At 40.6% G+C, this 27,712-nt stretch overlaps 1 protein-coding gene across 5 annotated transcripts in view; it reads left to right on the top strand.

The window, feature by feature from the left end:
* Positions 1–23,278, top strand: part of ZNF841 (zinc finger protein 841) — a 32,193-nt gene extending 8,915 nt beyond the window's left edge. For all 5 annotated transcript variants that reach the window (XM_054461932.2, XM_063657335.1, XM_063657336.1 and 2 more), the window contains 4 exons: positions 1,998–2,089; positions 9,433–9,559; positions 10,338–10,466; positions 18,873–23,278. In XM_054461932.2, the coding sequence (XP_054317907.1) occupies positions 2,075–2,089; positions 9,433–9,559; positions 10,338–10,466; positions 18,873–21,376 (2,775 nt within the window). In that variant the 5' untranslated portion in view covers positions 1,998–2,074 and the 3' untranslated portion in view covers positions 21,377–23,278. The remainder of the gene's footprint in view (positions 1–1,997; positions 2,090–9,432; positions 9,560–10,337; positions 10,467–18,872) is intronic.
* The last annotated feature ends 4,434 nt before the right edge of the window (positions 23,279–27,712 follow it).

The raw sequence follows: 27,712 nt of genomic DNA, 5'->3' as shown, positions 1-27,712 counted from the left end.
CCATTCCACTGATAACTTTATTTTTCAGAGTCACCAGTGACCTCCCCATTTCTAAATCCAATGTATTTCATTTCCTGCTTTACTCTTTCTTTTCCTGTCAGGAGCTATTTGATTTTCTTGTCACCTCCCTGACCATTTCACACTTTCCTCTGCTGCTGTGTCCTGACTCCGAATGTTTCTCAATGTGGGAATGACTGATGGCTTAGTCCTTGAACCTCTTCTTGTTTCTGTCCACACCCACTGTCTTTCCTCATCATCTCATCTCATGGCTTTAAACCCCACTGTAGTAGTCCATTCTGGAATTGCTACAACAAAATTCCAGAGACTGAGTAATTTATAAAGAAAACAGGTTTAATTGGCCCACAGTTCTGCAGGCTGCACAGGAAGCGTAGCGACATCTGCTTCTGGGGAGCCTTTAGGAAGATCCCAAACATGGTAGCAGGTGAAGTAGGAACAGGCGTCTCACATGGCGGGAGCAGGAGCAAGAGAGAGTGAGCGGGGAGGCGCTACACACTTAAACAACCAGATCTCGTGAGAACTCACTATGATAAGAACAGCACCAAGGGGTGGTGCAAAACCATTCATCACAAATCCACCCCCATAATCCATCCACCTCCCACCAGGCCCCACCAGTAACAGTGCGGATTACAATTCAGTGTGAGATTTGGGCCAGGGACACAGAGCTGATCCATATCACCCACCTACCCACTCACACGTTTCCATGTCCCCTGCAGGCCTGTCTCCTGAACTCTAGAATTCTGTGTCCTTTTGTCCTCTCCTCTCTCTGCTCAGCCATCTAACAGGTATCTCCACCAAAAGTGATTGCCTGAACTCCCCAAGTACATTCCCCTGTGCTCCTGCACATCTCAGATGATGGTGACACTGTACTTCCTGGCTTTAGCTTTACATGTCAGCATATATTTGAAATAGAGAAAACATGACATTAAAAAGAAGTGCTTTAATTCATGTGATAAAGAAAGGTTATGTTTACTTAAAAAGGGTGAGGAAATGCATAGTTTCTGAAATTACTGTGAGCTGTGGGAGAAAAATGTTTGAATACCTCATCTCTACCTAATCTGCTCCCCAGAACCTCTCTGACCTCATCTCCTGCCTGTGTCCTCCCTCCTCCCTCTGCTCCAGCCACACAGGCCTCTTTCCTGTTCCTTGGGCTGAGGTTGCTCCTGCCTCAGGGCCTCTACCTGGGCTGTCTGGCCCCTCAGCTGCAGGTGCAAACATCCTTCCTTCTTGAGGTCTTTGTTCTGATATCACCTTCTCCATTGGGACTTCTGTGATTCACCCCCCTCTCACCATTTAACACTCCAGCCACACCCTCACCCCTACCCCTGGTGCATATTATGTGTCTCTGTGTTTCTTTCTGGTCCATTGTCTTCTACTGTCTACAAACTGGTAACAATGAGGCCCCAAGGGGAGAGCAGAGCTGGGAGGATGGGGCTGTGCTAGTCTTGCCCCCTTTAAGATGTACTCAACCCTGGCTTCACATTAGCGTGCTGAGGCAGTTTGAGGGCACATTTTGTGCCCTTTTACCACAGATTCCACTTCCAATAGGTAGGATGGACTCAACCTCCATATTGTTAAAGTACCCAAGTTGATTCTAATTTGTATCCAGCATTGAGCATCCAGCCTTTGTGTCTTCTGTTTCTGAGAGCTGAGCTCAGCCTGTGATCCACAGGGAGGTGAGGGGGCTGTGCTCTGTATGGGGTTTGATGAGGGATGGGTCTATGTCCTGAAGGGAAGCATAGTCCAGCCCAGCTCCCCACTGCTGCAGGGTGTGTGGGGGCTTCTCTGGGAGTGGAACAAGTTCTGAAGAAAAGGGTGAAAAACTTACTTGGTCTTTGTGTAGGAATTTATTATTCTTGCATCCCCCTGGTGCACTGGGCTGTCTCTCCACATGCTGAGGCCTTCCCTGTGGGCATGGTTGTGGCACAGAAAGGAATGTGTTGTTTCCAAGGATTAAACAACATATTTTCGACTTTCAGATTTGACTTTTAAAGAATTAATTATATTGACTGAGAGAGAGGCCCAGGAGAGAAAGAAGAAAGAAAAGGAGCCAGGGATGGCTCTTCCTCAGGTAAAGTGATAATCTTGGTGGATTGTTCTGTCTCCTCCCTTTTTGAAATGCAGGGCGTTGGAGCTGCAAATCTTCTCTGAGTCTGAAGTATCCTGCCTGACACATGTGCTCGCACTCACCTATGCCTTCCTTCAGTCCCTCTCATCTGCACTTAGATTCCAGATCTCACGGTGACTCAGTGACATGAGCTTGGGAAGAGGCTCCATTGGGCATGGTCCTGGGAAGGGCTCACACCCAGACATGGATGGAGACAGGGTGTGAGTCCTGTGGTGTCAGCTTTTGGGTAGCAGAGATTGTTTAGGGGCAACATCTGAATGCACTGTCAGCTCTCAGTAGACCAGGAGTAGAGAAGCTATATGTGGAAGTCACATGTTAATATGCAAAAATACCTCATAAATTCTTGAAAAGATGCCTTTAAAGGGAGATCTTTTCTGCCTGATTTTATACCACATTTGAAGCTATAATGAATCAGTCACTCTTTCTAACTCCACAATCTTAATGACCGAGAATGAAATGGAAAACTAGGTACAGACATCAGTGATAGAGGTTGTTTTATTCCATCATTGATTTTAAAATATGAAATCAACCTGAATGTCAGATTAATTTAGCCATTCTCAGCATATCCATCCCACAGAGAATGCGGTGTTCCTGCTGGGACTCTTACAGGCAGTTGTTTTTTGTAAAATGGTTATAATTTTGCTCAGATGTAACAGCCAAACTTTTTTGATGTTAGAGAAGATGGAGCCAAATTCTGTCATTCCACCAATTATTATTAAATATTACATTTCTTTTATTTTAAACATCACATGATATATATATTTGTTTTGTGGTAAAAGTCCAAGCAGAGATGGAATTTAGACATTAAGAAGGTGATACAACATAAGGATGGTAGGGAATAACATCTTATTATATGTGAAATTTATGCTAAATGAGATTCTAGCTGTTTTTGCCACAAAAGCAAAAAAAAAAAAAAAAAAGGTAACTGTAAGATATGGATATACTAATTTGTTAAACTGTCGTGAGTTTTTTACTATCTATACCTTGCTATATTGTGTACCTTAAATAGACACACTAAAATTTGTAAGCAAACAAGTAAAAAACAGGGCATCAAGAACACACTTCATAACCTAAAAAAAGAACATCAAGGCATATATATTTAAAAACTTTTAACTACAGAACATGAAATAGCTCCTAGAATGCAGTAAAAGAAAATTGAGCATAAAATGAAAATTATTCTATTTTGATTTCCACAAAATAATGAAATGTCCTCACAGTCCAAGGAATTGGAAAATGGAAATACAAAGAATTTTTATTTTTTTTAGATCCTCAAAGAGAAAAAAGAACATAGTAGTTTGTTTTTTTTTTAAAGAGTGGGAAATGTCATGTGTCGTTGGTGGGAGGGGGCACCCTTGAACTTGGGGTGGTGGGGAATCTTGCCAGATTCACCAAAATAGGAAATGCACCACCCTAGAAGAGGCAATCACTCAGTTACCCACCCGGAGGAGCCCAGGTTCCTTTTCCCTGTCACATCCTCCACCATGCCTCATGTTTCATTGAGGAGCTACTATTGTAAGTTCTGTGGCAAGAGTCAGTGAGAGGTGTCAAGATGCATTTACATGTCATTATGAGATTTTAGAAAACAGTTCTTCAGTGAATGTTCTGCTGTATTTTGCAAGTTTTTGAAATGTACATGTTTTTATGTTAATAAACACTAATAGCTTATTTTGCATCCTCTTTGGAGGAATTTCTAAATGAAGACATATGGATCTTTTACAATTTTTCACTTTTGCAAAGAATGTCACTGTGGCTTCCTCTGTGCATGCTGTCTTCACCACAAGTGTCTGAGGGTTACTTCACTGGCAGTTCAAAGAATGATTGCTTCTTTTAGGATGGTATACCACAAAAGCAAAAATAAATAAATGTTTGTTTTATCTTTTGGAAGGCCTGGCTCATGGTGTGATTATAAAATTTGAAGTTTCTTTAAAATCTCATGCTTCTTGCTTACATTTTCTTTGCATGAATTTTTTTTGATTGAATCTTTAATTTGAATTTTTGTGTATATCTTTTTGTAGATTATATTTAATTACTTTTAAAGTTTCAGATTATAAATGTCATAATAGGCTCATATGAAGATTGGCAAACCCCTCCATTTTCTTTCCAAAATTTTGTTGGTTCTTTTTTTATACAACAGTCACATTTTATTAAATTCCCACATATTTTGTTTGTGTTTGAATGGCCATGAATTTTTACAGTTGCAGGTCTTGTCACCATCACATCTTCCTATAAGAATTGAGTTTGTCAGTCAGTGATCATATCTTTATTATGTCTTTCAGTAAAGCTTGTTTGTTTGCTTACAGTTCAGTAATGTTAGGTATATTCACATTATTTATTGGGCTTTCAGGATACATACGTTCTTGGTGCTTGATGGTTTCCCCATGAGCCCTTTAGACTCTCTTTATTTTTCTTAATTTTTTATAGTTTTTGTTTTCCTCCCTGTCAAAATCCCCTTTGAGTTCACCGATTCCTTCTTCTGCCTCATTAAGTTAGCAGTTGAACTCATCTAGCGAATTTTTCAACTCAGTTATTGTATTTTTAACTCAACTTTTTTTCTTTCTTTTGTTTTGTTTTCAGGCAGGGTTTCACTCTTTCCCAGGCTGGAGTGCAGTGGCACAATCTTGGATCACTGTATCCTCTGCCTCCCGGGTTCAAATGAACCTCCCACTTCAGCCTCCTGAGTAGCTGGGACTACAGGCATGCACCGTCACACCTGCCTAATTTTTGTACTCTTTGTAGAGATGGGATTTTGCCATGTTGCCCTGGATGGTCTCGGAACTCCTGGGCTTAAGCAATTCCCCCATCTTGGCCTCCTGGAGTGTTGGAATTGTAGGCGTGAGCCACGGTGCCCAGCCTCAGAATTTCTTTTTGATTCTTCTTTATAGCTTCCATTTCTGTTGATATTCTTCTTTGCATGCATAGTTCATATAGTTTTCCTGATTTCGTGAGGTTGTCTGTGTGTGCTATCTTTTAACTCATTGAGCATTCTTGTGGCTGTTATTTCAAATTCTTTGGTAATTCACATATAGTCAGCCCTCTGTATTCATGGCTCGTGCAGCCATAGATGGAGCCAACTATGAACTACAAATAGCCAGAAAAAAATGGATGGTTTCATCTGTGTTGAACATGTACAGTCCTTTTTTTCTTGTCATTATTTCCTAAACAATGCAGTATAACAACTACTTACATAGCATTTACATTGTATTAGCTATTATAAGTAATGTAGAGATGATTTAAATCATATGGGAAGATATAGGTAGGTTATATGCAAATACTATGCCTTTTTATATAAGGGACTTCAGTATCCATAGATTTTTGTCCCCTTAGGGAATCTTGGAACCAATCCCCTGCGTATACTGAGGGTGATCCCTATTTCTTGTTAGTTCTTCAAAGCCAAGATGTAAATCACCATTTCTTTAGTGTAGGTTTGTAGAGACTTAATTGATTTCTTCTTATGGACCGTATTTTCCTATTTCTTTGTAAGTTTTAGTATCTTCTTTTGGCACTTCCCTATTTTAAAAATCATCTACCTCCCCAGTTTTTGGTGGTTGCTTTGTTCAGGGAGGACACTCTGCAGTCAACTCAACTAGATTGTAGAGACCTTCCACACCTTTTCTGGCTGAGGATTTTGTCCTCTCTGGGCCTTTGCTTGTCATCTCTTCATTGAAAATGTTTGCTAGTTTCTACCCAGAAGCTCCCCTGTTGTCTCTCTTTGATATTGCAGACTTTGGTGCTACAGTAAGCTGTACTACTGGATATTCACTTAGCGTTTGTCTGTGTTACTGCGCACACTGGTTTATGTAAATCATCCTTTTTCTCAGTAGCCCCTAACTTTTCACCTTGTTCTTGTCAGTGCTTATATTCAGGAAGAGAGAAACCAGCCCATCAGTTGGTCATCTGAAAAGTCAGGATGTTGGACAGATATTCTGCTCCTTTCCATCCCCTAGATGATCTTGGGAGTTGTGGGTTTCTTTTCTGTTACCCCACTGCATGGCAGGGGCTGGGTCTCTGTCAAGTGGATGCTTCAAATTTTCCTTCAGAGCTTCTATACTGTATGCTTTATGTCAGCCTGAGGTGTAGAAACCTCGTAACTGTTTTCTGGATTTATCCCCGAGGCAATTAGTCCATAAATTGTTGTTAAAATCATTTCACTGTGGTGACTGCAGAGTTTGGGGATTCTTGTTCCTTTATCTTGCTGACATCACTCAGTGTAGTTTTATAATTTGTTCACATAATTCTGAAAATGTTTTGTACTTAAGTGCCATGGTATATATGCTAATGAAAATTTAGAAGTGTGTGTGTTGTTTTTAAATTAGTGTTACTAAAGTAGGAAGATTATTTCAGTACATTATTAGCTCGTAACTTAAACATTCTTTTTCTGGGTTGCAATCACGTTATCTCTTTTTTTTTTTCTGAGGTGGAGTTTCACTCTTGTTGCCCAGGCTGGAGTACAATGGCGTGATCTCGGCTCACTGCAACCTCCGCCTCCCAGGTTCAAGCGATCCTCCTGCCTCAGCCTCCCTAGTAGCTGGGATTACAGGCATGTGCCACCATGCTCGGCTAATTTTGTATTTTTAGTAGGGACGGGATTTCTCCATGTTGGTCAGGCTGGTCTTGAACTCCCGACCTCAGGTGATCCTCCCGCCTCGGCCTCCCAAAGTGCTGGAATTACAGGCATGAGCCACCGCGCCTGGCCACAATCATGTTATCTCTTAATTTTAGTAGATCTAACTCTTTGGCTCTACCCCCTCCTTGCCCTTTTCCCTCCCACCTTTTCTCTTTGCTGCTGCTTAGACATCCAGTGCAGTGGTGAATGACAGGAGGTCTGGCCAACCCCCTTTTCTCTTAATTTAGAGGAAATGAAAAACCCCCTTTTCTCTTACTTAATTTAGAGGAAATGAATCCAGTGTTTCACTTGTTGGGTGAAATATTTTTCCTTAACAGTTTTTGGGTTTTGTTTTTTTTTACAGATTTCCTTTTTGACATGATTTTTAAATTTTCTAATAATTTATGCAAGCATATACTGCTGCAGTACATATTGTTTCTATCTTAATCTGTTAAATTTTAATGTATTACACTAATAAACCACCTAATCTTGAATCACTGTTTTATTTATTGGTGGAATAAACTAATAAACTCCATTTGGCTTTTGTTAATGCGTAAGTAGCTAAATTTAATTGGATAAAATTGCACTTAGATATTTAAATATAGGCATTTAATAGTAATTGTCATAAAAGTTTATATACTTTTAAAATTTTGTACCATTTTCTCCAGCCTAGTATCGAATAAGTACAAAATAAATAAGTAAATGAAGTAGTAAGTACAAAGTAATTGAAATACAATTTATACATTTTCATTGTCCCAAGCATGCTAAAACATACATGCCTAAGAATAATGATTTAAAAAGTCATCCAAAAAATATGTCATTGAGAGATAGCTTCTTATTTCAGCTAATTTAAATGTTTGTATGCATTGGTTTTTATTTACAACATCATCATTTCATAAATCAGCCTATTATCTTTTCACAGTTGAAATTATTTACTTGGTTTTATTTTAATTTTTTTCTTTTCTCTACATAAGATACAGGCTTGGGAACACTGTTGAAAATTATATCTTAAATGTTTCTATGGCCTTAAAATGTTTTTTCTTTAAAACCTTTTTTTTCTTTTTTTTGAGACAGAGTCTTGCTCTGTCACCCAGGCTGGAGTGCAGTGGTGCGATCTCGGCTCACTGCAAGCTCTGCCTCCCGGGTTCATGCCATTCTCCTGCCTCAGCCTCCCGAGCAGCTGGGACTACAGGCGCGGGCCACCACGCCCGGCTAATTTTTTGTATTTTTAGTAGAGACGGGGTTTCACTGTGTTAGCCAGGATGGTCTTGATCTCCTGACCTTGTGATCTGCCCACCTCTGCCTCCCAAAGTGCTGGGATTATAAAAACTTTTTTACATATTTCTTCTTTCCAGTGATTTGCTTAATTTTTAAAATTTTCTTCTATATTATCATGTGAATGGATTAGTTTTATGAATAGTAATGTATTATGTGCGTGCTTGTGTGTGCTTATATGATGATCTTTTTTTTCTCTGTTTTTGAGATGGGGTCTCACTCTGTCTCCAGGCTGGAGTGCAGTGGCACGATCTCAGCCCACTGCAACCTCCACCTCCCAGGTTCAAGCAATTCTGTGTCAGCCTTCCCAGTAGCTGAGACTACAGGTGCACACCACCACGCCCAGCTAATTTTTGTATTTTTAGTAAAGATGGGGTTTCACCATATTGGCCAGGATGATCTCGATCTCTTGACCTCATGATCCACCCATCTCGGCCTCCCAAGGTGCTAAGATACAGGTGTGAGCCACCACGCCCAGCCTATATAATGATCCTTTATGCGGTTTCAAGTTAATCTTGAACTTGCTTCAAGTTTTCTCAGGCAACCCTCTGTCAGTGTACTGTAGCATTCGTCCCCTATGCAGCAACAAGACCATCTTCGAAGCAGGGATTAGCCCTCAGCAGACATCAGTCCTGCTGACACCTTGATCTTGGATTTCCCAGCCAGCAGAATCATTAGAAATACATTTCTATTGTTTATAAATTAGTTAGTCTCTCTTATTTTTGTTATAGCCGCACAGAAAGACTAGGACATACTCTGTTATATAACTGTCGGATTCTGTTGATTCAACTCTAATTTTTAGACATCTGGGTTCAGGTGCTTGCTCTGCTGTTTGCAGGTTGTTGACCTAGGTGATTTTCTTAGCCTGTCTGTGACACAGTTGTCTTCTAGTAAGATGGGAAGAAGTATTTCTGTCATAGCTGATTATGTCATCATTTGAGTTAGAACATATAAACCCTTTGGAGTAATGCCCGGTACATGGGGAGTGTTCCAGAACTTTAGTCCTTGCTCTTGCTCTTGTCATCACGGTTTTTAGTTTCTGACCTTTCTTTAAAGCCACTAAGAACATTGTCATCTCTGAAGACACCACTTGTATTCTAGCTCATCTGGACACCTCACTTGGTGTAACAAATATAATATCTAAAACTTTCATAGGGATAACCATGTGTTTATTTGTTATTTTGTCCACAAAAGTGAGAAATGTCCACCGATTTAGATAAAATCCTAATCTCTTATTGAATTTTATAAAACCCAAAATTAGTGACACATAATTATCTCACAGATGCTTTTAATGGATATGTCAAAACACACTTCAATCAAATTGATATGACAGTTCTCTCCTCTTCTCATTTTATGTAAAGATAAGAGCTCACCCATTGCTCATATTGAAATGTGTTTTTCATTTCAGGGATTTTTGACATTCAGGGATGTGGCTGTAGAATTCTCTCAGGAGGAGTGGAAATGCCTGGACCCTGTTCAGAAAGCTTTGTACAGGGACGTGATGTTGGAGAACTACAGGAACCTCGGCTTCCTAGGTGAAGATAATTTTCCTCTGGAAGTTAGGATCTTCCCTTGTGCATTTTTGTACTTTCCTTATTGTGTTTCTTGTGAGGCCCTACATTATTTGACAGAGACTGAAGCCTTGTTGATTCACAAATAAAAAGCTTCATAATGCTGCATCTGGCCTTTAACTGTCCCATTTCTATGGATATTCTGCTTCCTTCTTTGTACATTAGTGGTGGTTCCAGAGCTGAGGTACATGTAAAACCTTACGGTGGAGTTAATATATCCAATTCCCTGTTCCTGTTTTCTATCCTTGTGCTTTTTTTTTTTTTGACACAGTCTCAGTCTGTCACCCAGGCTGGAGTGCAGTGGTGTGATCTTGTGATCTCGGGACACTGCAACCTTAGCTTCTTGGGATAAAGCCATCCTCCCACCTTAGCCTTTCAAGTAGCTGGGACTATGAGTGTGCAACACCATGCCCAGGTAGAGACAGGGTTTCACTCTGTTGCCCAGGCTGATCTTGAACTCCTGTGCTCAAGCCATCTTCCCGTCTTGGCCTCCTAAAGTGCTGAGATTACAGGCTTGAGCCAGTACGCTTGGCCTATCCCTGTGTTTTTGATTCAGTATTTCTTGGGAGAGAGCTAGATATCTTCATCTTACAGTGTTCACTAAGCATTCAGAAGGAGGCAATCAATGGATGAGTTTGTGAAATATTTTGTAGATTCAACTGCAGTGTTTTCTCTTCTACCTAGACATTAGGCTGGGTTCTGGAAAAACCATGGGACATCTTCTTTCTTTTTTTATAAGCAGGACTCTGTCTTCCTGACCTGAATATTATCTCCATGTTGGAGCAAGGGAAAGAGCCCTGGACTGTGGTGAGCCAAGTGAAAATAGCAAGGAACCCAAACTGTGGGGAATGCATGAAAGGCGTGATCACAGGTAAGAGCTCAAATGGGCACAATGGAAGCGGTACCATGAAATTGTGTGTGTAAGACTCTGCAAGTGGGAGAGTTCTGTGGGGAAACAAATTTGATTTTCTGTGAGCTCCAGAAGTTTTCTTCTTTCCTGCTTATCACTTTGCTCTCCAGACACATATAACTTTACCCTTTCACTCTCCAGGGGTTGCTGCAGCTCCAACAGAGCAAAGTACAGGACTGTTATGATGGACCACAGTGTCATCTGTATTCTGTGAACTCTGATGCTGTGACTCTGTGGCATGGGAAGGGCCTTTTCAAAGAAGTCTCTTTCCCGGGTGGTCTCTCCTCCTGTTCTTGATTCCATCTGATCCTCAGTTCTCTGATCCATATAGATTGGAGCTGAGGGCTCCATAGTCCTGATGCCTGGAGCTTTTCTGGTTCCACCCCATTTCCTATACTTGAAAGTGCTGATCAGGAGATGAGGAAACATTGGTTACCCTTCCTTTGAAGCTGGGGTCCTAGAACTGGACTATCTTCAGCCCTCTCTGCCTGTTCAGGTCCCTCAGCCGTTTTCTTAGTTCTTCTTTGGACACTCTTCTTGGGTTTGTGACAGGGGAATGAGTTGGGTCTCCTGAGATTGTTACATAGAAGAATTGTAAAGACAGTTGACACAAAGGTCCTCTCTTTATTCTTAGTCCTACACAGGGAGCGCATCTCTGTCTTCACACTCTTAGTTTGGGATCTGTGGACAGAGCACTGTCTCATTTCAAGATCCCTCACAATCCAACTCCTGTGTTTTTCTCTGTCTTGTTTGTGCCTTGGCTCTTTCTGATCTTGCATTCTCTTTTATGTTTGTGTGACACATTTCTAGGGTCTGACATTTTATGCTTTTTTCCTGCTGTGATAACCCATCTTGGGGTTATGAATATCTTGTGGACTATCGTATGGAGTGAGTTTACTGGGTAAGAGAAAATTTTTGAAGGCAAGCACTTCGAGTAATGAGTTTTAACATCATCTTGCTACATACAGAGGTAACTATTAAAGCCAGAGTAGAATGATCAGCATTTATCATGATATTCAGATAGAAACCATCACAAGAGCCTGGTTTCTGAGAAATGTCACAAAAGTATCTCTCAAGGGTACTGTGGCAATGTTGATCTCATATACTAACGGTCCTCTTTTTTGAGCTAGCAGTGAATGGTGTAGGAATTTCTCCCATGCCGGGCGCGGTGGCTCACGCCTATAATCCCAGCACTTTGGGAGGCTGAGGCAGGTGGATCACCTGAGGTTAGGAGTTCTAGATCAGCCTGGCCAACTTGGTGAAACCCCGTCTCTACTAAAAATACAAAAGTTAGCCGGGCATGGTGGCAGGCGCCTGTAATCCCAGCTACTCGGGGGGCTGAGGCAGGAGAATCCCTCAAAAAAATCCGGGAGGCGGAGGTTGTAGTGAGCCGAGATTGCGCCTTTGCACTCTAGCCTGGGGGACAAGAGTGACACTTTGTCTCAAAAAAAGGAATTTCTCCCAGGAAGAACATTGTCCAGGTTCACAGCTTCATCTCTCCAGGGCTATTGCCTGAACCACTGCTCATGCCACACTTTCTTCCCCAGTATTTTTGTTTACAGTGAGTATGACTTTGATCTTGAGGAAGCTAATGAAGTTGAATGAGGCTTCTTTTTTAAGTCCACAAAATTCGTTTTAAGCAACCATTGCTTTCATCTGATGCATTTTCATGTATTATAAATGAACTTTGTTTTTATTTATTTAATCAGTTCCATATTTTTGAGGATACTCAGTTTTCTTTGTTTTCTGTTTCTATGTGTGGTAGTGTTGTGTTGGGGAATGCATATTGTTTTATGTATTTTACAAGATTTCCTTCTTTAGTACAGATGGTATAGCTCAGCAGCAGTTTCCCTAAAACTTACAGAAACTCCATAGTGTTGTGTTGATAGTTTCAGTTATTCCTTTTACTTCTGTTTCACCTGACTTAATTCCTACTATGAAAGTACATATTTGTCAGTTAAATTGATTACAGTTTTTAAGTTGGAAATTTTTAGTATCTTGAACATAATTTTTTAAGTTACTATCTTAATTGTGGAAATACCATTTAATAGATTGATCGTTCTTTGTTATATAACATACATTGCTTTTCTGTAGTAAGTTTCAGTTTCCTAAATATAGCTTGCTGGATTTTGTTCAAATCGCACTGTTTTTTTCTTTCTTGGAACAAGTGCTATATTATAATAACTATTCTCCTGTCTACATTCATGTCCATCATGTTATACTGAATCATTATTTAAAAATCTAACTTTATTTTACACTTAGCCCATTTCTTACACTTCAGGGACTTCTCTACTATTTATAAAACCTATATATTTTTTTCATGATGCTCAAGCAATGAAGAATAAATTCTCTTAAAAAACTTGTATTGGGCCAGGAGCAATGGCTCATGCCTGTAATCCCAGCACTTTGGGAGGCTGAGGCAGGCGGATCATTTTGAGGTCTGAGGTCAGGAGTTCGAGACCAGCCTGACCAACATGGTGAATCCCTGTTTCTACTAAAAATACAAAAAAATTAGCCGGCTGTGGTGGCACATGCAAGTAATCTCAGCTACTTGGGAGGCTGAAACAAGAGAATTGCTTGAACCCAGTAGGCAGAGGTTGCGTTGAGCTGAGATCACACTGCTGTACTTCAGCCTGGGTGACAGAGCAAGACCCTGTCTCTAAAAAAAAAAAAGAAAGAAAAAAAAACTTGTATTTTGTCCAGAAAAGTTTTTCCTAGATTTTCTTCTAGAATTTTTGTAGCTTGAAGTCTTAATGTAAGTCTTTATTCATCTTGAATTAATTTTTGTATATGACAAGAGATAGGAGTCCAGTTTCATTCTTCTATATATGGCTAGCCAGTTTTTCTAGCACCCTTTATTGAATAGAATGTCTTTTCCCAATTGTTTTTTTGACTATCAAGGATCAGTTGGTTATAGGTGTGTGGCTGTATTTCTGGGTTTCCTATTCTGTTCCATTGGATATCTTCTATTTTAATGTTAACATTTATATCTGCAGATTTTCTATCTTAGCACTGTTTTTTCTGCATTCACAAGTTTTGGTATGTTCTATTTTCATTTTCCTTTGTTTTGAGATTTTTAAAATTTCCCTTGTGATTTCTAATTTGACATATTGGCTGTTTAAGGGTATGGTTTCGTTTGTTTTTGTTTTTTGAGACGGAGTTACACTCTTGTTGTCCAGGCTGGAGTGCAGTGGTGCAATCTCGGCTCACTGCAACCTCCACTTCCTGGGTTCAAGCGATTCTCCTGCGTCAGCCTCCCGAGTAGCTGGGATTACAGGCATCTGCCACCACGCCTGGCTGAGGGTTTCACTATGTTGGCCAGGCTGGTCTCAAACTCCTGACCTCAGGTGATCCACCTGCCTCAGCCACCCAAATTGCTGGGATTACAGGCGTGAGCCACCACACCGGCCTAAGAGTATGTTGTTTCCACATATTTGTTGATAATCTAATTTTCTTCTGCTGTTGATCTCTAGTTTTATTTTATTATGATGGGATAAGTTACGCTTTACGATTTTAGTCTTTAAAAAGTTTTAAAAATTTTTTCTTTTCCAATATTTCTTTTGAAAAATATTTCATGTGCAGTTCTGAAAAATTTGTATTGCACTGTTTTTGGGTGATGTGTTATGCATATATAGGTTAGGTTCAATTTGATATATAGTTTAGGTTCTCTAGTTCCTTGTTTTTCTTCTGTCTGATTGTCCTATTTATAAGTAAAAATAGGCCATTGAAGTATCTTATTATTACTGTGGAACTACTTCTCTCTTTAGTTACGTTAATTTTGCTTCACATATTGAGGATCTCTATATAGGCACATATTGTTATATCCTCCTAGTGAATTAACCTTTTAATCATTATATAATGCCCTTCTTTGTCTCTTGTACCAGTTTTGACGTAAAGTCTATTTTGGCTGTCATCAGTTTAGCCACCTCTGACGTCTTTCGTTTAACATTTATAGGGGATATCTTTTCTCATCCCTTCAGTTCAGCCTATGTGTGTCCTTTGAATTAAAATGAGTATTTTCTGGACAGTGTGTAGCTGAAGACAGTTTTAAAAATTTATTCAGCCAGTCTCTGTCTTTTGACTGTGGAGTATAAACACTTACACTTAATGTAATTACTGATAGAAAAGGACTTATATTGCCATTTTGTTAAGTGTTTTCTATATCTCTTTTAGTTTTTTTTGTTCTGTTTTACTGCCTTCGTTTTTATATAGTTGATTTTTTTTTCCTGAAATAGTTTTATTTCCATTGTGTGTGTCTTCTCTACATTCTTTGTGGTTACCATTGCAATTACAGAAAACACTTTAGATTTATAACATCCTATTTTAAACTAATAACAGCTTAACTTCAATTACATACAAAAATGACTTTTTTACAGATCTGCTTCCATGTTGTGTTTTTGATATCCCAGGATACTTTCATCGTATATACTGTGTCTCCATTAACATATATTTAAACCTTGACAAGAGTCTCCTGCTTTCTTTGTTTTCTCAAATCTTTGCCTGTTGTGCTAGGGGTCCTTATTCTGCACCCCATGTCTCCTTAACATTCTTGTCCTATCAATAAAGTTTTATGGTGTCTTTATGTGCGTGTACAAAATGAATTCATCCATCTCCTCTTCATGGCCATTTTCAGGTTTTTTCTTAAGGATTGAATTGTAAGAACAATCTTTCACATATCTCTTGATATGTAGGGTTGTTGAGCATATACCTGGAAATAGAACTCATGGGACATTCAGTTTGATAAATTTCATAGCAAATATTATAGAGACATAAATCTGTTTTCTTCCCATATCATCACACCACCTCCTTTTTAATTGTCTTCCCTTGTTGTCCTGCACCCATAGTATAATTCTCATGTTTAAGTATTAGTCAGTACAATGCTACCTCTACATTAGTTTCTCTTTTCTTCCAAAGCCAGGATTTTAGCTGTTTCTTGTGCAATTATATTCCCACAGCTCTGCAAGCACAAACCCTGCTGCCCCATGCTCATTACTGCTTGATCTCCGCTCTTGCTCTTTGTCCTCCTGGGTCTTTCCTAACATGTTACTTCGTCCAGATGGACCACCCAGTTACTGACTAGCATATTAATTTTATACTCCCATTATTGCAGAACTCCCTCACCTCCCATGCTACTCTCACTCTGTAAGGGGTAACCCCTACTCATTCACTTGACCACTGTCTGATAACACTGCGTAAATCAATATGTGCAGGGGATGATGACTCAGATACCGTTCGTTATTCATGACGGATGGCTGAATAATGCTTTTGGCAACGCAGCATTGCAGGGAGCCAAGGCCCGTGGGACGTGACCAACTCAGCATTCCACTGGAGGCTATGTGATCAAACAGCAAACTGTTTATCATGAATGCAGGATGTGGGCAAACTCATGACTGCTCCTGCTGACAGAAGGTTTGCTGGAGGCAGTCACTTCCTGGTGTCAGGGTTATCTACTGCCATATCTAGAGCCTGTTGTTTGAGGAATGCAGTCTTGCAAGCCTACTCTGGACCGCACAGCTGACCCCTTCTTCCACCCTCCTTCTCACTATCTCTCTTGCCTAATAAATACGGAGGGCTGTGTAAAGCTCAGGGCCCTTGTCCACTAGAGACAAGGTGCCCCTGACCCCTTCTTCCAAATCTACTCTTTTGTCTCTTGTCTTTTATTCCCGCATTCGCCCCCTTTGTTCAGTCCTCCTAGGTCCATGTGGGTTACATAGTGGCACCCCAAACAGCGACAGAATCAGGTGCTCTACACAAAATAGCTCTTGAAGTATTTCTACACTCTTGATATTTGGGTTGACCTGTTACCTGCACTGCTTGTTTGGGAAGTTGTTTTTAAAAACATGTTTGATCTTGCAAACCCAGGTTCTTGTGTCTTACTTTCTTTGTAAATTGGGTATAGATACATAAATCCTGTGGGCATATTTAGCTTGCTTGTTTGTTAAATAGTGATAATTTACCTAAAGACTTTTTAAACAAGTTAGTGCTGTTAGCTAGCTTAGAATATTGCATGTTTTATAGTACAGACTCACAAATTTGTTTAATAACGTGTATCAACATTGTTTAATGTTTATAATGAGATAGCATATTGGCTTTACCTTAGTCAGCATGACTAGCTATATCAGATACCATAGATAGGGTGGTTTAAACAGAAATTGACTTTTCACAGATCTGGGTGGTGCAAAGTTCAACATGTCAGAGCCAGCCACTTTGGTTCTTGGTGTGGACTTTTTTCTGGTGTGCCATGGCTGACTCTTTCTGTGTTCTCATGTGGCAGGGAGATTTCCATGCAAAAAGCAGAAGCTTTTTCACGTTTCTGCTAATTGCATTCCTGAAGTTCTGTGCACCATCCTGACCTAATTGCCTCCCAAAGACCATACTTCCAAATACTATCACATTGAGGATGGGGCCTTAACATAGGAATTTTGGCAGACATAAGTCTTTATATCAGAGCAGTCTACATTGTATCTGTAAGTTTTCATATTGCAGTTTGTTCCAAATGGTGTTGTCTTTTATCTCAGTTCATGCATTTTCCAAGTACAGTCTCTATATCATATATATTTTGTGGCCAATGAACTGGATAATAAAGACAGTGAATAGGACTGGGCATGATGGCTCATGCCTATAATCCCAGCACTTTGGGAGGCAGAGGTGGGCAGATTGTTTGAGCTTAGGAGTTCCAGACCAGCCTGGGCAACATGGCAAAACCTCATCTCTACCAAAACTACAAAACAATTAACCGGGCATGATGGCATGCATCTGTGGTCCCAGCTCTCAGGAGGCTGAGGTGGGAGGATTGCTTGAGCCTGTGAGTTGGAGGTTGCAGTGAGGTGGGATCATGCCACTGCACTCCAGCCTGGGTGACAGAGTGAGACTCCATCTCAGCTAAAAGCAAAAAAAGACAATGAATACTTAGGGACTTGCTCTATTGTTTGTTACATAATTGTAGGCATGAAATCATAACTGGGATTTCTGATTTCCTTTCCCAAGTTTTATTCTTTTTTTGAGGCAGTCTGTCTCTGTCGCCCAGGCTGAAGTGCAGTGTCGTGATCTTGGCTGACTGCAACCTCCCCCTTACAGGTTTATGTGATTCTCGTGCTTCAGCCTCCTGAGTAGTTGGGATTACAGGCATGCACCATCACGCTTGGCTAATTTTTTATATTTTTAGTAGAGATGAGGTTTCACCATGTTGGCCTAGCTAGTCTCAAACTCTTGACCTCAAGTGATCTGCCCACCTTGGCCTCTCAAAATGCTGGGATTATAGGTCTGAGCCACCATACCTGTCCCCATTTTTTTTTTTTTTGAGACGGAGTCTTGCTCTGTCGCCCAGGCTGGAGTGCAGTGGCGAAATCTCAGCTCACTGCAACCTCCACCTCCTGGGTTCCAATGATTCTCCTGTCTCAGGCTCCTGAGTAGCTGGGATTACAGGCACCTGCCACCACACGCGGCTGATTTTTTTTACTTTTAGTACAGACAGGATTTCACCATGTTGGCCAAGCTAGTCTTGAACTCCTGACCTTGTGATCCACCCACCTCGGCCTCCCAAAGTGCTGGGATTACAGGCTTGAGCCACCGCACCCGGCTGACCTGTCCCCCGTTTTTATTCTTTATTATGTTATATATTTACCTTTCTCTCATCCAAGTACTAACCAGTTCTGACACTGCTTAGTTTCTGAGATCAGACAAGATCAGATGCATTCACGGTGGTATGGCCATAGACATATTTACCTTTCTTTTATCTTTAAAAACCAGTGATCTCAACATATTTTCTAGTTATCATGTACTGCCTCTAGAATATAAGTTCTTGCTTAATATTGATGGAGAATTGTTTAGAATTTCATACTATAGATTTGTATTTTGTGGTTGTTCATTATTTACCTGCTGGTTTTATCACAGGCTATTAGAATGTTTTATTTATTAATTTATATTATGATTATTTATTAGTTAATATTTACCATTACAGTATATCTTGCTGTTGCTTGGCATTCATTTGTATGAAATAAATATACGTAACTATTTTCTCTCCTATTATGAGGAAGCCATATGTTTACTGCCAATTGGTGTGTCATTTGGGGTCAGTGGTTGCAAAATACTTGTTTTGGTGCTCATATATGTTTGCATAACATGAGTCTTTTGGTCGAAGGATGTTTGAAACTAGGCTTTCCTAAAATTGATTTGAATTACATGTAATCACTCTTTCTTTACCATAGAATTCTATTCATTTTGCATTTCTACAAATAGAATATCATGGTAGAAAAGTTTCACAACTTGCTAGTATAAACATTATGTTTAGTGTAGTGTGTTTTCAGTATAAAATAATATTTACCAATAATAGTTATTTTAAAACCCCATGTTCATTATATTTTGCAGGTATCTCTCCTAAGTGTGTGATCAAGGAATTACCACCAATACAGAACAGTAACACAGGAGAAAAATTCCAAACAGTGATGTTGGAAGGACATGAAAGCTATGACATTGAAAATTTTTACTTCAGGGAAATCCGGAAAAATCTACAGGACCTTGACTTTCAATGGAAAGATGGTGAAATAAATTATAAAGAAGGGCCAATGACCCATAAAAACAATCTTACTGGTAAAAGAGTTCAACATAGTCAAGGGGACGTAGAAAACAAGCATATGGAAAATCAGCTTATATTAAGCTTTCAGTCCGGTCTGGGTGAATTGCAGAAATTTCAAACTGCAGAGAAAATTTATGAATGTAATCAAATTGAGAGGACAGTTAACAATGGTTTTTTAGCTTCACCACTTCAAAGAATTTTTCCTGGTGTCCAAAGCAACATTTCTAGGAAATATGGGGATGATTTTTTGCAACTTTCGTTACCTACGCAAGATGAGAAAACACACATTAGGGAAAAACCTTACATAGGTAATGAGTGTGGCAAAGCATTTAGAATGTCTTCAAGTCTTATTAATCATCAGATGATACATACTACAGAGAAACCTTACAGATGCAATGAGTCTGGCAAAGCCTTTCATCAGGGCTCACTACTAACAGTACATCAGATAGTCCATACAAGAGGGAAACCATATCAATGTGATGTATGTGGCAAGATCTTCAGACAAAATTCAGATCTTGTAAATCACTGGAGAAGTCACACTGGAGACAAACCCTACATATGTAATGAATGTGGCAAGTCCTTTAGTAAAAGTTCCCACCTTGCAGTTCATCAGAGAATTCATACTGGAGAGAAACCTTACAAATGTAATCGATGTGGGAAGTGCTTTAGTCAAAGTTCGTCTCTTGCAACTCATCAGACAGTTCATACTGGAGACAAACCCTACAAATGTAACGAATGTGGCAAAACCTTTAAACGGAACTCAAGCCTCACTGCACATCATATAATCCATGCAGGAAAGAAACCATATACATGTGATGTGTGTGGCAAGGTCTTTTATCAAAATTCACAACTTGTAAGGCACCAGATAATTCATACTGGAGAGACACCTTACAAATGTAATGAATGTGGCAAGGTCTTCTTTCAACGTTCACGTCTTGCCGGGCATCGGAGAATTCATACTGGAGAGAAACCCTACAAATGTAATGAATGTGACAAGGTCTTCAGTCAACATTCACATCTTGCAGTGCATCAGAGAGTTCATACTGGAGAGAAACCTTACAAATGTAACGAATGTGGCAAAGCCTTTAATTGGGGCTCATTACTGACTGTACATCAGAGAATTCATACCGGAGAGAAACCTTACAAATGTAATGTGTGTGGCAAGGTCTTTAATTACGGTGGATACCTTTCAGTTCATATGAGATGTCATACTGGAGAAAAACCTCTCCATTGTAATAAATGTGGCATGGTCTTCACTTACTATTCATGCCTAGCACGTCATCAAAGAATGCATACCGGAGAGAAACCTTACAAATGTAATGTGTGTGGCAAGGTCTTCATTGACAGTGGAAACCTTTCAATTCATAGGCGAAGTCATACCGGAGAGAAACCTTTCCAGTGTAACGAATGTGGCAAGGTCTTCAGTTACTACTCATGCCTAGCACGTCATCGGAAAATTCATACCGGAGAGAAACCTTACAAATGTAATGATTGTGGCAAAGCCTATTCTCAGCGTTCAAGCCTCACTAAACATCTGGTAATTCATACTGGAGAGAACCCTTACCACTGTAATGAGTTTGGTGAGGCTTTTATCCAAAGTTCAAAACTTGCAAGATATCACAGAAATCCTACTGGGGAGAAACCACACAAATGTAGTGAATGTGGTAGAACTTTTAGTCATAAAACAAGTCTGGTGTACCATCAGAGAAGACATACTGGAGAGATGCCATACAAATGTATTGAATGTGGGAAAGTCTTTAACTCCACTACAACCCTTGCAAGGCATCGGAGAATTCATACTGGAGAGAAACCTTACAAATGTAATGAATGTGGCAAGGTCTTCCGTTATCGCTCAGGCCTCGCACGTCATTGGAGTATTCATACTGGAGAGAAACCTTACCAATGTAATGAGTGTGGCAAAGCCTTTAGAGTACGTTCAATTCTGCTTAATCATCAGATGATGCATACTGGAGAGAAACCTTATAAATGTAATGAATGTGGTAAAGCTTTTATCGAAAGGTCAAACTTGGTTTACCATCAGAGAAACCACACTGGAGAGAAGCCATACAAATGTATGGAATGTGGCAAGGCGTTTGGGCGGCGGTCTTGCCTCACTAAACACCAACGAATTCATTCTAGTGAAAAACCTTATAAATGTAATGAGTGTGGCAAATCTTACATTAGTCGCTCAGGCCTCACTAAACATCAGATAAAACATACTGGAGAAAACCTTACAACTAAACTCAATGTGGAAAGGCCGTTAGACATTGTCCTAACTTCTGAGATCCCCAAATAATTTATACTTACTGATATAGCTGTATATTTGTCCTTTCCCTTTGAAGTCTCATGTGGAATTGTAATCTCCAGTATTGGAGGTGGGGCCTAGTGGGAGCTGATTGGATGATGGGGGTGGATTTCTCAAGAAAGGTTTAGTACCATCCCCTTGTTGCTGACCTTGTGATAGTTCTCATGAGGTCTGGCTCATGCCTGTAATCCCAGCACTTTGAGAGGCTGAGGTGGGCAGATCACTGGAGGTCAGGAGTTCAAGAGCAGCGTGGCCAACATGGTGAAACCTAAAATACAAAAAATTAGCTGGGCTTCATGGCGAGTACTGGTAGTACCAGCTACTCGAGAGGCTGAGTCAGTAGAATTGCCTGAACCCTGGAGGCGGAGGTTGCAGTGAGCCGAGATCGCGCCACTGCACTCTAGCCTGGGTGACAGAGTGAGACTCTGTTATACACACACACGCACACACGAAAGTGAATGGCAACTCCCTCTTGTTTGTTCTCCTTCTGGCCATGTGACATGCCCACTCCCCCTTCACCTCCCACCATCATTTTAACCTTCCTGAGGTTTCCCGAGAGGGTGAACAGATGCCAGCGCCATGTTTCCTATAAAGCCTGCAAAATTGTGAGTCAATTAAACCTCTTTATACATTACCTAGCCTCAGGTATTTCTGTCTAGCAATGCAATTATGGCCTAATATATTTACACATGAAGTTAATACAGCTAAGTTTTAAGCAAGTGTTCACTAGGCATAAGAATATACACCGTGGAGAGAAATCACAGAAGTGTAGTATATGTGGCAAGAATACTACTTAAAGGTCAAAACTTGTGGGTCTATAACTCAAAGTGCAGATATGCTTTACAAATGAAATGAGTGTGGCAAAAGCTTCACCAGAGTTCAGTCACTACTTGACTTGAGAGTTTATATTGGAAAGAAATCATATAAATGTATGTGCTAGAGGCTTCCCCGAGGTATCTGAACTCACTGGACATCAGAATATACATCTTTGACAAATGTAATGTGTGTGCTAAGACTTTTTACCCGAACATCAAAATGGAAACATCAGAGTATTCATACTGGAGAACAGCCTTACAAATGTAACGAATGTGGTAAGCCTTTTTAAAAATCAAATGGGCCGGGTGTGGTGGCTCACACCTGTAATCCCAGCACTTTGGGAGGCCGAGGTGGGTGGATCCCCTGATGTCAGGAGTTTGAGACCAGCCTGGCCAGCATGGTGAAACCCCATCTCTACTAAAAAATACAAAAATTAGCTGGGCGTAGTGGTGGGCACCTGTGATCCCACTACTTGGGAGGCTGAGGCAGAAGAATCACTTGAATCTGGGAGGTGGAGGTTGCTGTAAGCCGAGATTGTGCCATTGTACTCCAGCCTGGGTGACAAGAGTGAGACTCTGTCTCAAAAAAAATAAAAAAATCAAATGTTCATGTTTTTCGAGTTTGAGAGAATTTATACAGGAGCAAAGTCATATTAGTGTGCTTAACATGGAAGGACTTTTAATCAGTAGTGTGTCTTCAGGCTTTACCAAGTTATTCATACTGGATAGAAACCTTGCAAATGTAATTAACGTGGTGAAATTTTAAACCATTTCTCGGCCAGGCACGGTGGCTCACGCCTGTAATCCCAGCACTTTGGGAGGCCGAGGCAGGCGGATCACGAGGTCAGGAGATCGAGACCATCCTGGCTAACATGGTGAAACCCCATCTCTACTAAAAATACAAATAATTAGCCAGGCGTGGTGGCACGTGCCTGTAGTCCCAGCTACTCAGGAGGCTGAGGCATGAGAATTGTTTGAACCCGGGAGGCTGAGCTTGCAGTGAGCCCAGATTGCACCACTGCACTCCAGCCTGGGCGACAGAGCGAGACTCCGTCTCAAAAAAAAAAAAAAAAAATAATTTCTCAACAGATTCCAAGTTAGGTAAATCATACTGTGGATAACTAAGTCTGCTTCTCCATCCAGGATTGACTGGAATGGTACATACTGTAAAATAACCACAAGACAAAATTTGTTAAAACCCCAGGTAATATGTACATCAAAGGATCAAGAGCACGTGTGGAAATGGCCAATTCAGTATATAAAATAATTGTATTCACTTTGACATTTCTTAAAAAGGCTAGTTGACTATTTGTGACCTTCATCCTAAAGTATGAAGTCTTGCCTTTCCTACACATCTTTCATTGTGGTCTCTGGGAATAAATCAGTAAGATGAGAGGGCTTACTTCATTAGGTGTGGTTCCTTCATATCCATGTTTTCTGGAAGATTAAGGTCACTGTACTGTGTGAGTTAAGCAGCATGGAATATGGTGGAGAATGAGGTAAATTTACAATGTAAGTCACTGAGCTTTTTGTGTTCAGGGTGTCCTTTGACAAATAGAGTGTTGCTTTGGGATATGGGAAACATATGGAGTACTTTCACTAACCTAAAAATCTGTGCTCCACAGATTTGTACATTCTTTTCACTTCTGTCACTTGTTGCTTCACATGTTTTGCAGCTGGTTTTAAGTGCATACAGACAAGATTCTCAAATCATCTTTGTAAATTGACATTATTATCATGTAACCACCCTGTTGCCCAGGCTGGAGTGCAATAGTAATAAGGTCAACTTTTGGAACCCATCTGCAAATTTCCTAGGATTTTTAGAGTAGCTTCCTAGCTTTTACTTACATTGCTGTATATCATTTATAGAGAAGGGGACCTGTAATAGGACTGGCCATTCGGCTCCTGCTACTTCCCTACGGGGTAGCAAAGCTGGAGGGAGAGTAGAATATGGTGTTCCCCACTGAGTATTAGAGGGACTTTGTAGGGTCCCCAGTGTTTGCTCCTGGTTTTAGCCTCAGGAGCACTTGTTAAGGGGGCTATAGGGATGGTCGTTGTTTACCCTTAGAGACAAGTGGCTCTTGTAAAAGGGGGTCATCTGGTTTGGCGCAGTGCCTCACGCCTGTAATCCCAGCACTTTGGGAGGCCGAGGTGGGCAGATCACCTGAGGTCGGGAGTTCGAGACCAGCCTGACTAACATGGAGAAACCCCATCTCTACTAAAAATACAAAATTAGATGGGCATGGTGGTGTGTGCCTGTAATCCCAGCCACCTGGGAGGCTGAGGCAGGAGAATTGCTTGAACCTGGGAGGTGGAGGTTGCGGTGAGCCCAGATGAAGTCATTGCACTCCAGCCTGGGCGATGAGCAAAACTCCGTCTCAAAAAAGAAAAAAAAAAAGGGTGGGGGATCATCTATAATATCTAATTCTACCTTAGAACTTTCCTTTGGTGGTGGGAGTGGGTTCTGGGAGTTTGACAGACTGTTAGGTTTTGGTATAGGGTCATAAAAGCCTGTGCATATGGGATTTCTGACCATTTGCCCTGCCTCTTGCAAAATAGGTCTAATGGCAGGATGATGTCATAATTAAGGCTACCAAGACTGCCCATTGTTCCAGGCTGGGCAGTTCATAATGGGGGCAGACAATATTGCAAAAAAAATTTTACATTTTTCTTTAGAGTGTCAGGGTCAAATTGATTTCAATGGTTGAGGATGTAGCCAAGCGTGGAATCAGGTGGAATAGGTGGAGAGTTGCCCATAGTGGTTTGGAAAAGAGAAGAGGACTTTGAAAAGTGGAGGGCTCATTAGGTGACCCTAATTTTACCTGGGGCATCCCCCTGGAAAAATTTTGGGCCCAGACTGGGGTCCCTGAGGGCGTCCCCCATTTAGGGCCCCAACTTAGTCTGTCAGACATCTCTGACCTTAGATGGGTGCTGGCACCACTTTGGAATGGTTCCCTCCACCACTGAGGACCTGACTTAAAGCTTTTCTATCTCACTTAAAGCAACGCTTTAACGCTCTTAACTTAGGCAATAATAAATTCCCTTTGATGAATTCCCTCCACCACCATGCACCACACAGACCACATGCCCGGACCCTCTGACTTGTGTAACCTTTTGCGCATAGCTAGGTGGGTTTTCTGTCCTTTGCCAGTTGAGTGGGAGAAGGGAAAAATTTAGCATAAATAAAAGAAGCATAAGTCACCTGAAACCTGTGAGTTCGCCCTGGACGAGCTGCTGCTGCTAACTGCATCACACATAGGGTTCAGGGATTATAACTGAAAAGGACAGAAATGAGTCTTTTCCCCTTCTGGGCAGGGCAGCCATCCCTGTTCACTCCTTGGCCTTCAGAGAATACCACAGAGTAGCCCCAGTCAGTTCCCCTCAATTACCAATGAGCTACTAGGAAACGGCTGCTGAAAGACTGAAAAAGGAGAAAAGGAAAACAACTCAGAAAAAGAAAAAAGGAATAGGACTCAGAAAAACAAAAACGAGGAAAAGGTTCCTCACCTTAACCAAGCGGTGGCAGTTAGGCACTTCCACACGGAAACCTTTCAGTTTCACCAGAGAATGGCCCTGGCCAGAAACTTGCAATTGTCTTCGTGCTTAGGTGCTGTCCACCGAGGGTCCTGAGTTGGAAAGGAAAAGATGGAGAGAGGAAGATTTCCCTGTATGTAAAAGGGGAAAGGAGAAAAAGAAATCCCAAACTTTGGGCCTACCTTCTCTCCTGGCTAGCTCACCAAAATATGTTACCAGTAGAGGGTCTTGACTGCAAGTTGTTCATGTTCTTGGCATTTTGAACAAATAATTGGAAAAAACACCCAGCAAAGCAATGATAGAAACTCCGGCATGAGGAGGTAACCGCTTGAGCTAACTCCGACCCCCAGCAAAGCAATGAAAGAATGCAGCATCAAAAGAATGAAAACAGCAATTTATTGAAAATGAAAGTACACTCCACAGTGTGGGAACAGGCCCAAGCAGTGGCCCAGATACAGAATCTTCTTGGGTCCAAATGACTACTAGAGGTTTCCCATTGGCTGCTTGGTGCTGACCTCATGTAAATAAAATGGTGGCCTGCAATCAGTCAACCAATCAGAGGCTGAAGTAAAGTTACAAAGGTCACACTCCTACCCAAATATCTGATTGGTTACAAAAAGCAACCAATCAGAGGTACTTTTAATTTGCCACCTGCCGGGCAGAAAAGGTAGAGATTTGCAAAGGGAGTAGTCTCTGGTCCTTTTGTTACTTAGGTGTCGAAAGTTAGGGTTTTCCCATCAATTTAGCTCAAGGAAGTTAGCATGAAACAGCCTTAGGTTTCCTGCCTCCACACCCTGTTCTCTTGCCTAAGGACCACAGGCTCGTGCCACCATGCCTGGCTAATTTTTGTATTTTTTGTAGAGATGAGGTTTTGTCATGTTGCCCAGACTGGGAGAAATATATTTTAAGGTATAATTAGCATGCTGTGTTTTAAAAATCCTGTTGATATACTTGCACATTAGTAACAGTTTTGCTTCCACATTATGCAATTTCAGTTCATTATCTTGTATCATTCTAATTATTTCACCGAACTTAAAATGTAAGGGACCCTCTACATATTGGTAGAACACATGATTTGCATCTGTCATTTCTCTGTATATATGTATATATATTATTTATATATATATATATTATTTATATATATATATATATATATATATTTTTTTTTAAGACAGAGTCTCGCTCTGTCGCCCAGGCTGGAGTGCAGTGGTGCGATCTCGGCTCACTGCAAGCTCCACCTCTCGGGTTCTTGCCATTCTCCTGCCTCAGCCTCCCAAGTAGCTGGGACTATAGGCGCCTGCCACCATGCCTGGCTAATTTTTTTTGTATTTTTAGTAGAGACAGGGTTTCACCATGTTAGCCAGGATGGTCTCTATCTCCTGACCTTGTGCTCTGCTCACCTCAGCCTCCCAAAGTGCTGGGATTACAGGCGTGAGCCACCGCTCCCAGCCTCTCTGTACATATTTTTTGCCACACAAATCTGAAAATACCACCTTGATTTATGGATCCTCCAGGTTTTTCACTGAAGTACAAGGGAAGAAATGTAAATCTATAAATTGGGTTAAATAATTTCTAGGAAAGTGTATAATTATAATTATTATTATTATTTTGAGACGGAGTCTCACTCTGTCACCCAGGCTGGAGCGAAACTGTGTCTCAAAATAAATAAATAATAAAAATGAAGTTTTGCTATAGTTGAGAAATTATAGAATACTATGCTTATTATGATAACCTCATAGAGAAATTTTTACAGCTTTTTGAAAAATGAATTGTTATTCAATTTTTATAGTCTTATAAACATTAATTTTCACAATACAAGTGTAAAAATATTGTAGACAATTTGTCTAAGCAGTATTTCGGAAGCACTTTCAACAGTTATGTAAAGGGTCCTATTTATGCTTGAAGAAAGGACATGTATAAGGTTTTTAGCATGAGGAAATTGAGTCTCAACCTAGAAGTCAGGAGTTTCAAGAGTAAA

This window comes from Pongo pygmaeus, chromosome 20 (assembly GCF_028885625.2).
Source record: "Pongo pygmaeus isolate AG05252 chromosome 20, NHGRI_mPonPyg2-v2.0_pri, whole genome shotgun sequence".
Taxonomy (NCBI): domain Eukaryota; kingdom Metazoa; phylum Chordata; class Mammalia; order Primates; family Hominidae; genus Pongo; species Pongo pygmaeus.
Note: the sequence above shows the minus strand (reverse complement) of the source record. Positions and strands in the feature narration are given on the sequence as shown.